The following is a 13,479-nucleotide window of genomic DNA, read 5'->3' on the forward strand; positions in this document are numbered from 1 at the left end:
CCCATTATCAATTCTGTAAGTGAAAAAAGAAAACACTCTTTGTATATAATTTTGCTTTTGTTCAGGGATGCCTGCTTGAGGGTGAACAGATCTTGCAATTGAAGCCCACCCTCCTTGTGCGACATCTGGGCAAATATGAAGGGGTAGGGCTTTGATCATGAAATTGGGTGTGCTATCTGGTCTCCCCCGCCCCCAGCAAGATTTCCTTGTTTTTGTTAGCAGAGGAGCCAAGCTCAATGCCGCATTTTCCTTAAGAGTGATTTTCTCCCCCAGTTACCATTTGTGTCGGATTTCACTCAGCATTGCCAAGAAAATATTTTCACAGACAAAACAGCTATTCAGTTGTGTGCCATTGCAGTCTTCCATATGTACTGTTTAAACAAGCATCTGAAGCATTGGCAAGTTTTGTCATTTCCAGAAAAATCTAGTTTTAAGTCCTCAATTTTTACATATAGCTACTTTCTAAATTGGGCTCTTGAAGCCCGACAAACTAAATTATGCGAAGAGAAAAACCCCAAGGTTTGATCTTTTCTGCATGATGATTCAAATGTGATGTACATTCACTCTGATTTTGCATGTTAACATTAATGAAATGTTCTGTGTCAGTCATTTCCATATAAATAAGACTTGATTCTGAACATTTCTACTTTCTTCTTTCAGTGTAAGATTTCACCCTGAGTTTCTTTGATTAAGTCAGGAGCGTATGAATCATTTTAAATACCTATAAGGCAAATACTATTTTAATTTAAAAAATCTGACCTGAATGTAATACATTTATAAACAGATGCTGCATTATGTTTAGAAAGGGATGCTACATAAACTATAATTTTAAAAATAGCTGCATATGTCCTTTATGAAAACACCCACACAAAGTTAAAAAAAAAAAACAGATTAAAAGAGGGAATGTTGTGTTTCATTAATCAATTTAACAACAACAAATCAGTTATTTTAGTACCACCAAATAACTGTCTTTGTCAAACTAAATGTTCTCTAACTTACCGTTCCCCTCGGAGCAATCTGCTGCCATATTATCAGAAAAGAAAAGTTAAAAAATCTTGCTCAGTTGTAAGTAAATTTAGTTTAAAAAGATCAATAAACTATGTTATTATTTTTTTTAAAAAAGCATTCTCATCTATCAGTATAGATTCTAATATAAGAAATGACAACAGTTACTAGACTTACCTTTTGTAATGTACCTATAGTAATGAAGTACTATATATTATACCATGCCACATGCTGCATTATACACACACACAGACACAAACACACAGGCACGCACTCATACACATACAAAAGCACACGCACACATATTATATACATATATATGTGTGTGTGTGTTGTATTTTCATTTGCCTAATTAATAAACAACTAGGGTTTCCCAGGGATGTTTTACAAAGCATGTTAACCTTAAGCAAAGCACATCTGCTTGGAGCATTAAAGCAGCAGGGTTTTTCAGATAACTCAACAAAGCTGTTTCAAAGCCCCTGATAGTCTGGATGTGCAAGTAAACAATTACTTTTTTCTGGGACTGCCAACAGAGTAAAGCAGATGTTCGTTTCTCACATATGCAGACACTCAGGTTCTGTTTTCCAAGCAGTCACTGCAGCTTTGCAGAAATCATGTCATCTTGGTTGCTTTGAAATGTGATGCCTTGCTCAGGCTAACAAACTTTAAAGGTAAAGGTTCCCCTAGCACATATGTGCTATTCGTTCCTGACTCTAGGGGGTGGTGCTCATCTCCATTTCAAAACCAAAGAACCAGCTCTGTCCGAAGACATTTCCGTGGTCATGTGACCAGCTTGACTAAACGCCAAAGGCATCAGTGGTGGGATTCAAGTAATTTAACAACCGGTTCTCTGCCCTAATGATTTCTTCCAACAACCAGTTTGCCAAACTGCTCAGAAAGTTAACAACCGGTTCTCCCGAAGTGGTGGGAACTGGCTGTATCCCACCACTGAAAGGCATAACAGAACGCTGTTACCTTCCCACCAAAGGTGGTCCCTATTTTTCTACTTGCATTTTTTACGTGCTTTCGAACTGCTAGGCTGGCAGAAGCTGGGACAAGTAATGGTAGCTCACCCCGTTATGCGGTACTAGGGATTCGAAACTTTAAACAAACTTTAGGAAGCTGCTTTTTCAAATGCTTTGTATCCTTGTCCTCCTTAGCTTGTAGATACTGGGTAATTTTGGTGACACAGGAAATTTTTAATATTTTTGCCAGAAAATATTAAAGATTAAGCTGGTGTTTAAGCTGGTGGTTGATCAAGGATTGCATTTTTCCTCTTCTCTTATTCAAGTTAAAGGATCATTCCAAAATAATAACTTAAAAATAAAGCCTACATCCTATCTCTTCCTAAGGAAACCTAGCGAGATTCTGAATTCTCAGAACCGGCCTAAACAGAAAGGACCATACACGATCTGATTCTTCCAGATGTTGTATTGATGAAACTCGTACTAAAATAATAATACTATTAACATTCCTAACATAGCTAAATTATTAAGAATATTTCTGAATAAAAGACTATTAAATAGGGGTATAAATTAAAACGTGCTCCACAGTGAATGATATAGCCCTGGTGTCACCACTGACAAATCTCTTCTTTTGGCCACCATGCACTTAACTTCTAAAGGGAAGTAGAATTCTTAAAAATGGAAGTGAAAGGAAAAGAAAGATTTTGATATCTTAGATTCTAGTCAACTAAGGCTGGAAAGATTATGAATTGTAACCATCTTTTTTTTTCTTCTTCAGCAGTTGAACAGAAACAGAACAGGCTATTAGATCAAACTGGATTCTAAAATTGTTGCCTTCAATGCAGAATATATGGGTTTTCTCTAGTGTCTGCTATCTGAGATATTGTTATCACTCTGTAAGTCAAGGACTACAGGTCCTACAACCAGACATTTAATGACTATTTGGAGTTACAATGGCCATGAAAAGAATAATTTTGGCCATAGCACTTCTGGCCAAGATAAAATGTTATATCCACCTTCCCATCCCCACTCCTACAGTTACATGACTTCATTTTGGACGTTTGCAACTGGCTCACGTTTACAACTGGTTGCAGTGTCCTGTGGTCAATGACTACAATTTGCAATCTTTTTCACCCATTTCCAACAAAAAAATGATCATTCATTACAATGGGTTCAGACTTACAACCTGTTGTGACTCAGGCCAAGTAGGTAGTAATAAACTTAGTCCGTGGAAAAATAAACTTTATTTGAACAGCTGGGAATTACTTCATTCCCAGTGTCGTTCAACTCAAAGTAAAACAAATGCCTCCCAAACACAAATATCTTCAGTTATCTCATAAACCTTAGTCCAATTAGGCAAACTGCCAAAGGCCCTTCCTGGCAAATGTCCAGAAGCCACAAGAACAAAAACATACACGAAGCAGAGGACACAGCTACAACGTTGTTTTTCAGCAAGCTGAAACACCGATGCTGGTCTGTTTAAGCCTTATGGGAGGGGCCAATCATCTCTTGGTCCTCTCTGCTTGAGCTGCTCTTGCCTTTTGGCAGCTCTTCTCATGCGTGCATTAGGAACAGGCTCCTCCTGTTCCTCTGCCTCACTACTCTCAGGCTCTGGAGGCTCTGGAGTCCACACCTCACTTTCCAATGGCCCTTGCCTCACCTCAGCCTCATCGCTGTCCGACTCCATTGCCAGCTCCGTTGGCTGCCGACATACCATATGATTTGCTTACGAACCATGTGATTCAATTCACAATTTTGTAATTTGATTAATGACCACTGTAAAAATAGTTGTAGAATTGGGTTCAGTTACATTGGTGCTTTGACATGACTGTCCTAAGTTATGACCAAAATTCTGGTCCCAAAGGCAATTATACCTTGAAGGCTATTTCTACAATATATCTGTTTTAGACTTGATCAAATAAACCAATTTTATATTTCTTCCTTTTAAAAGCTTGATCTTTAGTCCTTTCAAATAATGTCATGGTACTTGATTTCTTTTCATTTTATCTTTGTTCCTTCCCATAGAATTTTTTAAAGCTTTAACAAGTCGCCATGATGTTATCTAGTTCAGGAAAGGAAATGTCTTCAAGAAAACCACCAAACTCCTAGAGACCACCAAGGACCACACAGTTCAACCCTGAGCTACAAATATTCTCTTTTATCTTTAACAAATCATTTTTTTTAAATAAATCCAATATAGGAAAGTTATCCAGGTCACTCTTTTGGTTTGTGATTTGTATACTCCTTTAATTATTAAGATATCAGCCAGGTTCTTTTGCATGTCCAATGTAGCATCTTTTCCCCTATTATTCTTGTAACCTGTCATTTTTAAATCTGTTTTCAGACGAATCTGTCTTGTCTATTCCTCTTCCACATTCTTAAAATTCAGCATATCTACAGAGGCAGGCACTGTTAAAATTAAGTTCTAGGTCCATTTTTCAAAAATATCCTTCAATACGTTCAATGTTATAATATTTTGCTCTGTTCTGTATTAGTAAAATTTAAATGTTTTACTCCTTTAATTATAATCTTCAGTTCCTTCTACTAGTTTCTAATGCCCAACCTTGAAAGTTTCATCCTACTCATCTTGACTAGCACTGATGATGTTACCTAGTTTAGCTAATGAAATATCTGCAAGAAAACAACCAAGCTCAGAGAGCACAAAAGACTCTTCATTTCAATCTGAACTATAAATATTCTCCTTATTAGTTTTAGTTTCTCCTATTATTTTTAAAAAAATTCAAAGCAAAAGCATTTTCTCACAGGAAAGATTCTTATAATTAACTCTAAAAGCATTTCAAATCCATCTGAACCCTTAGTTTGTTTATAATTTTCTAAAATCAAAGTTCTGTTGTTGTTTTGGGTTTTCCTGTTTATTTATTTGATTTCTACAGCCACCTATTTCAACAATTGTCTCTGGGCAACATGCATCATAAAATGTAAAAGCAATTTAAAACAATTAAGACAGTACAAAATAAACATATATAGTAACAAGTAAAATTATTATTTTCAATGCTAATGCTGCCAAGAAATAGGGCCTAGGTCTGGCACACTATTTTTTTTTATTCCAAAAGATTTTTTAAAAAGTTTTTAAACTTGTATTTAAAACTTCTTTCACTAAGGATTGAATTAAGTTCACCCAGTGTCAAATCATGAAAACTGTAACAATAGGAAACTTAAAAGAGGATTTTAAAAAGAAGTATTTTAAAATATTAATTCACAAGCATTTAAAGATACATATAATTATCTTTAACATGTTTTATACTCCATAGTTGCTTTAAAAGCTGTGAATAATAATTTTCAGTGAGTTAATATTATATGGTCTGGAGCCTAATTTACTTGTCAGTTCCATCATATGTTTTAAATTTATATATTAGTGATCAACAAATCCAGTATATTTCAATATGTCTCTCATATGTGGAAGGTAAGCATTTCATCTGGGGATAGTTCAATAATTATTTGTGGTCATTCGTAACAATTGCAAAGCGCTTTGTAATATATGGTAAGTGGATAAAGGATCTAAAGTTTGTTACACAAAGTGTAATACTTTATTACTACCATTGATTAGCTCTAAAAACACGAAGAAGAAAAAAAGAAAACAAACTGTGAAATAGCAAATAAAAGATTGTTTTAGCAGTCCTTTGGGCTTAAGGTGATCAGAAGTAACCATTTAATGTTTTTTGTTATTTACACACTTATTATGATTTTGTTGTGCATTGTTTTATTTACTGAAATATTTTACCTTGGTTCAAGTATACCTGCATCTGCATTTTCTGCGTCAGATGAGGAGACCGCATCTTTCTCCTTCTGTCCTGGCCACTTTTTAGAAAGGCACAATTGAGAGCGTTTTAACAAATTGCATATCACTGTCTGATTTGGTGGCAACAATGCCTCAGATAAAAAGTCCATACAGAGAATGGTAAGGACAGCCAAGAAGATTATAGGAAGCTGGCCTCCTGTTATTCAGGATACTGCTTATGTGCTATGTGCTTGAGAATATTGCTTAAGCGCTACCAGATTCTGTATCATAAGGTTCATGTTTTTCATACGGGATGTTAGCAATAGCACTTAGACTTATATACCACTTCACAGTGCTTTACAACCCTCTCTAAGTGGTTTATGGAATCAGCATATTGCCACCAAAAGTCTGTGTCCTCATTTTACCAACTTGGAAGGATGGAAGACTGAGTCAACTTTGAGTCGTTGAGACTAGAACTGATGAACTGCTGGCAATTGGCAATTGGCAGTAAGCAGAATTAGCAACCGCCCTGAGTCCTATGGGAGATGGTACGGTATAAAAGTATGATTAATAAATAAATAAACTAAAAAGCATGATTTCCTATCTGGATAATTTTTAAACCTTTTTCCTTTACAGTTATAATGGCTTATTCCTTATCTATCATGTTTTATTTCCTATATTTAAGCTTCAATCTTTACTTTGAAATTACTTTCGTACTTAGCATCTTTTTCTTCCCAAAGTTCACCTCTATCATTCTCACACCTCTTGGATCACATTCGCTTATCTTGTTTAATATGTTCTTGCCTCTTATTGCTTTGCAATTAAACTCTTAGACTTTTATTACTTTTCTAGTTTCTTCTCTTCCTTTCTTCCAGCTCTTTTCCCCTCACTTTTGTTTGTTTCTTCCAGCTTCTTCCTTCAAGTGCATAAAGACAACTGCATGAAGACAATTTCTGGCATGAAAACAAGGTATTTATTGCAGTCATACATCTTCAAGGGAAATAACACAAATGCATATTGTAGATTAAACTTCTGCTTTAAGTATACAGAAAGAACATAATAGCAAGAGTTTACTTTCCCAAAAGGGTTCAAAGAGAGAAATCATAGGATGAGGAAAGATCCAAGAGTACTTAGTGTCCAGTTCATAGTTCAACCAGGTAATTGCAAAGAGAACAGAGAATTTCAGGAAGGAGGGTAGAATGTTTATTTATTACATTTTTATGCCACCCATCTCGGTATCGACTCTGGGCAGCTTACAAGTCATAAAAGAGGTAGAAAAATAATTGAAATATTAAAACATTAAAATTACTTGCTAAAAATTGCTTGTTGGACAGATGTCCCCTTTTTATAGACCTGACTGCTAGCTTGATTACATTGCTGAGTCATGTTTATTTGTTCAAGTAGACAGGCTCTGTTTTGCAGCTCTACTATTCGTAATTTATGATATATTTTAGGGCTGGAGATCTTGCCTCATTTAGACTGTGAGCCAACTGAGCTAGCTTGAACTTGTGATTTTCCAAGTATCTTTCCCCTTGTTGTTGTGGTTCAGAGAAGCTGGTTAGGTTCTTCACTTTCTAAATCTGTAGAGTGCCCCAACCAGGTTGGTTTCTCATAAAATTACCTGTCTGTTTTATGTTGCTGCAACAACCATTTTTGCCTTTCTTCCCTCTGTGGGAATTCTCCTTTAGATAAATGCAGGAACTTTTTGCCATCTCTCTTCTTTCTGTTAAAGCCTCTCATGGATTCCAAGGGGCGGCTTTACACTCCTCCTTTCTGTAGCTATATGCAAAGCTACTGCAGCAGTTATTTTGCATAACTGACTTAGCATAAGACAGAATTGAGGAAAGCCAGACTGATTCTCTGTTCCAATCTTGTTCTTTTTTAGGTCATTTTTGCCTGACTCTTTTGAGATGTCCAGCCTGCTGGATAGCTGGTTACAGCTTCTCCATTCTCATTTCATCTCCATGCATCCACCCTTCCAATAGCAATCTCCTGTTACTCAGTTCATCATTTCATTCCCTTTCTCCTGGTGTGGAAAGAGGAACTGTTGAATGGATAGATGACCACCTGTTCTCGTTCCTTTTCTTCCCTTTTGAGCTCTTCTCCCAGTGGTGGGAGAGCACAGTTGCCTATTCAATCACTGATGAGGTAGGGGAGAAGACAGAGTGACCATTTTGATATATAACCATGGATGAGTCCATTAAAGGTAGGTAGACAGACAGATGGACTAACAACTGAACTTGGGGGGGAAAATGAAAACTAAACTAAAAAATGGAAAACTCAGGAGAAGAAATTGAAAAGTAAAGCTTCTCTTGGCTGTATAAAATGCTGATTGAATCCAGTAGGGGTTACTGGAAAGGTTGAACCCAAGTAGAGTAGCAAAGCCACAGTCCTGCTGACTTGAGATCATCAGGGACGGCAGCAGTTGGGAAACTGGGGTGTGAAAATTGTTCCCTATTCCCCCCAGCCTCAGTTTTTCAATGGAAGTGAACAATCTGAAAGAGATAAATCTTTGACCTTTTCCCATTGGTGCATTCACTGTTGAGAGAAAAAGGAAAGTAACACATGGGACAAAAAAAGCTGAAGAGCTTTTGCTGGCCTTTGGCAGACAAAACAGCATGAAAGAAAAAGAAAGCCAAAGATAAAAGGCAGACAGATTGGATTGGAAAGAAGGTTACTAGTAGAATAAAAAATATACAGCTATAACGCTAAAGAGATATAAAGTTCTAATATTGCAGCGAAATAGAAATACCTTAGAAGATAGATATTGCAGATAAAGTAAATAATGAAAAAATAGCCTTAGGACATTGGGGTAGAAATAAGTTAATAGAATAAACAGGCATCATAATGGCAATACAGAAGTAGCATTAATCAAGTGGCACAGATCACAAAAATACATAGGAGTCTAGGAAAAAAACCCACAATATAAAAGAGATTATATGTAGCTCAGGCATGAACTCTTGAGTTCTTGGTGCTCTCTGAGCTCTCTTGAGTGATATGTAAATATAGTTTACTTCAATTATAAATGCTATTGATGGCTGATTTGTCTGAAAATTCCAGAAATTTTTGAGAGATTTTGGATTTAGCTTGGTCTAGGATGCTTACAGTTTCCCACTTGAAATTCTGGTTCAATCTATTTTTGTGTTGTGAGCTTAAGGAGTATTCATTGTGTCTTCTGTCTGTTAGTTGGCATTCATGGATGTGCTCCGCTAGTCTTCTGTCTACACTACATAGTGGGTATTGCATTTGTTACACTTGTTATAGTTGACTCCTGTTTTTTCTTTTTGGGCTACTGGTCATTTGGTTTATTTTAGATGTTTTAGAGGGCTTTAATTAGTTTGTGTGCTACAGTGATGCCATGTGGTTGTAATGTTGGTTGCTGATATATGATGTTCTGGGTTGTGTCATTTTACACAGATTCTCTTGTGGGAGGGGGAGGTTTGGTTGTTACTTTGGTAATGGAACAGTAGGTTAGTGCAGGCTGTTTTTCAATAGACTTGTGTTTCTAATTTGCCCATTGTTTTCTCTGCTGGTAAGGATATCAAAAAAGGGTAGTATGTTGATATATTCTTCTTCCATTGTAAATTTATTCCTTTGAAGATACTGTTGATTGTTTCATATCCCTTTTTTAGCTACTCGTTTTTATTATGACGATGTCATCTACATACCAGATTCATACTTTGGTTATAAGTGTATGTCTGGGAATGCTATTTCTAGATGCTGCATAATGGTCTCTACCATGGACAGAGTGATGATCCCAGGATGTTCCTTATTTATTGGTACATTTGTCCATAAAACAGAAAGTAAGTAGTGAGGCAAAGGTTGATGAAGTCCATGATTCTTAGTATTTTGACCTTAAGAGTTTTTGACTAGGTTACATGTATTGTGTAATACTGCTGCCATGGATTAATTTGTTATTTTTGGAAAGATGGACATAAAGAGTGCTGTGACATCAGATGAAACCACAATATCATCTTCTTCTGTTACTAGATTTTTTATTTTCTGGAGGCACTTTGATTTTCTAGAGAAGTGGAATAATATTTTGTCACTTTTGTGAGACGTACACGTTTTTTAATAAGTTCTTTGACTATTACGGTCTCTGGAAACAATGCAGTTGGATGATAAGGTATGTCAGGGTTGTATTTTTGAGTGTACATGAAAGTGTGGCAGGATAGGTTCACTGCTTTTCATCTACCACTGTTTTATTTATTTTTTTGGTGATTTGTGGGCAAGGAAACCCTCACTGATCTAACCAAGAAAAGTCAAATCTCTTTTCGTCTTCATTTTTTCCCCAGGCACATCCAACTCGCCATCATCTCACAACCAGTACTCTCTTTTCTAAACAACAGCTCTTTTCCGTTGCTATTTCTTAACTGCTTCTAGTTAATATTTGTCAAATATTATACATACAAGAGCAAATAATTCTGGTAGGGTTTCTAATAGGAGCTAATCGCCTTTGTGTGCACTGATTTTCATAAGTTCAGGATAGCAAATTTAGTAATATACCTCAAAAATCAAATCAATTAATTCTTAGACTATTAAAACAGTTAAATAGAAGACCAGATTACAAAGGCTTTGGTTATTCTATGTCCTATACCCAAAAAAGGAAAGCTACATTATTGACAACAACTAATAACTCCAGATATTTACAAAAAACTTAGCCATATACATAGAGGAAAATAAACATTTTATATATTTTGTTTGAATTAAAAAATTGAATCCTGCTGTCAACTTGCAAAGCTTTCCTGACCAGCTTCCGAGTTGCCATAGGCAGGGGGATGGGAATCATGCCTCACAGCTGCACCAAGGAATTCACACCTCAATCAAAACAAGACACAGTCTAGCTGGCCAAAGTCAAGTCCAAGTCCACGGAGACCTGCAATGGCTGGAGGGAGTGACTTCTACAACCAGCGAAATTGCTTTGTTGGGGAATGTGACTGGTGACACACTCTGGGGGGGAAGGGGAAACAGGGTCAGTGGCAAGGCATGAACTGGGTGAAGCCATAGCTTCACCTAGGTAGTGCCAACATGGCGCTCCTAATAAACAACTGGATTTTTCTTGCTAAATGGCTTGAGACTCTTAATTTTATTAGGACATTGGTCAGAACCCTGACATCAAGCCAGCTCTCCCAAAACTAACAAAAAATGACCTGAATACCTGAGCCCCGGACTCTCCACTTGCTCTCCGATACCTGGGGTGCATGGAGAGAAATTCAGACTACTATGGCAGAGGGCAGAATCTCCAAAGAAAGCCTGCTCCTGGCAACCCAGAAGGAGGCAGACCCTACTCCCATCCACGGAACTCCAGAAACCAGCAGCCCAGTCAGAAAAGTGCAGTTGTCTCTGACCATAGAGACCAAGACACCTGGGGTGCCTGCCTCAACCACCAAAGTGGAAAGAGATGAGTATTGGTGGAAAAAATCCCCAAAGCAGCTGAAGTTGAATTCCCTCACCCTAACTCTCATTGTTTGGGGCAACCCATAAGCAAACTAGAAAGACTGGAGTGGATGAAGGATTGGGACAAGGCCAGAGCCCAAAATTTCTATCTTAGATGAATCCTTGGAGAAATTGAAGGAGGATTTCGACCAAGTCACCTTTTGTGACAAAGAGCATTCATAAAAAGAGGGAGAAGAAGCCAAATCTTATCTGCTAAACTCCAATTAGCCAGCTCTAAATTTAAGCTGGAGCTAACCACGGAGCAGTCCCGGGGCACCCACGTGCACCTAACCGCCACAAAATGGGGAAGCAGATGAGAATGCAGCCCCTCTCCACCTGCCAGAAGGAGACTGAGCTTGAGGCTGCTACCAGTGGCTTCCCCACACTACAAGCTAACTGCCCAAGGGGGGGCAACTCCCCCTCCACAGGCTAGAGCCAATGGAGATTGCCAAGTGCGCCAAGCACAGGCAGATAAGGCCCACCAAGATGAGGGAGGGGCAGTGTTGAACGATCTGCCCAGATTCAGGGGGGAATTCAATGGGGACCCAGATCAGCTAGCCCTATTTCTTGACTCTGTGGGAGTCCATTTAGATCATTATGGACACCTCTACCCATCGCATAGAGCCATGGTGAACACCATAGCCATGGGATTAGAGGAGAAGCAAATAATGGGTAGCAGCCCTCCATAGGAGGAGAGCCTCCCAACTTCAGGATGTCAACAAATTCCTGCATGAGTTAGAGACCAGTACCATATATTAAAAGAACAAGGAAGTAAATTCAAGCTAGATAGCATGGGGAACCTCTTGGCTGTTCGATCTGTCAAACAACAGAACATGAATTGATAGGTTTTCCTTTGCTAGAGCTTTTCAAACAGAGGCTACTTATAAACATTTTAGCAGCCTCCATTCTTTTGGGCACCAGGGACCAGTTCTGTGGAGAGAGGTTTTTCCATGGACTGGAGTGGGCATGGTTTCGTATTGTGCCTGCATCCCACGAATGGGGCTTTGCTTGTTTGTGTGGCCCAGTTTCTGGTGTGCTAAAGACTGGTACTGGTCCACAGATTCCTGTTTAGTGGATGCAATTCTAAATAATAATTTGGACTAGATATCTTTTCTTCTAATTCTATGATACTATAACCTCCAGTGTGCACTTCATGCATACTTATGCCTGGTAAACGGTCTTATGCATTAAAGTCAAATCATTTCTCTTCCCTTTCAAATATATCACAATACTTTTTTTCTCATTTCAGATCATCAGCCTTCTACCAAGAATTACAAATTATTCATTTATTCATCTTCTTGCCCCAAATCCATGGATTATCTCAATAAGAATGGGTTTTGCTTTTCCTAAATGGTAATTCTCAAATTTAATAAACAAAAGGTTTTTAATGTTTTCTCTTTTGTTTATAAAAATAGTTTCAGAAAATCTAAGAATCACACTTGTGTACAGTATGTGCATCTCACTTCAGTTTTTTTAGATAAAGTGGATCTGTTCTGGTAATTCTGCTATTCTCTAGAGCTACTGAAATGCAAGCTTTCTTTCATACACATGCACACATGCATACACAGATAGACACTTGATTAAACAGAAGTGCTAGGTTCATCTTGACTCAGTACAGCTAAAAAAAAAACCAAATCAAACCCCCTTAATACAAATTTCTACTGGTATATTTCTATATAGAAGTATGTTTCTATCAAGAAACTATATTTTAAAATTTAAAATTTGATTACATTGCCTTTTTACATAATGTTATTGATTGATTATAATTGATTTCCACTTTAAACTAACTACTAATCAACCTCAGCAAAAAATAGGTTGTTATGTTTAACACAATTGTTACAACAAAGTATGTTCGAATATTAAATACTTTTCACTTACTTTTGATATCTTGCTCTTATTGTCACCTGTCAAAAATGCCAAATTGTTAATTTCATTCTGAATCACAAAATTTTGTTCTTCTCTCTTAAAATTCTGGGGAAAAATGATAAATATGGCCTTTGAGCACTTATTTTACATACATATCAACATGTATACAGTATTATAAAATTGCAGGTGACATGCTATCTTACATGTGATTTACACCACAGGATGAAAACTTCTGCCACCATGCGGAAAAGTTCATCAGAATCAGCATCTGGTTTTTTAAGCCAGTTTGACCTTAAGAGAGAAGCAACAATAAGATTAGTAGACTGAAGTCCATGTGATCATCATTTTTTAATTTTCATTTTTTCACTTTATTTCTGGTATCAAACCCCCTTAATACAAATTTCTACTGGTATATTTCTATATAGAAGTATGTTTCTATCAAGAAACTATATTTTAAAATATCAAATT

At 37.1% G+C, this 13,479-nt stretch overlaps 1 protein-coding gene across 1 annotated transcript in view; it reads right to left on the reverse strand.

Annotated features, from left to right (window-relative positions):
• The window catches only part of RYR3 (ryanodine receptor 3), a 343,388-nt gene that overhangs the window by 73,335 nt on the left and 256,574 nt on the right, over positions 1-13,479 (reverse strand). The window contains exons 68-69 of the mRNA XM_058162131.1: positions 13,215-13,302; positions 13,024-13,116 (exon numbers count right to left, since the gene is read on the reverse strand). Of these exons, the coding sequence (XP_058018114.1) occupies positions 13,024-13,116; positions 13,215-13,302 (181 nt within the window). The remainder of the gene's footprint in view (positions 1-13,023; positions 13,117-13,214; positions 13,303-13,479) is intronic.

This window comes from Ahaetulla prasina, chromosome 1, assembly GCF_028640845.1.
Source record: "Ahaetulla prasina isolate Xishuangbanna chromosome 1, ASM2864084v1, whole genome shotgun sequence".
NCBI lineage: Eukaryota > Metazoa > Chordata > Lepidosauria > Squamata > Colubridae > Ahaetulla > Ahaetulla prasina.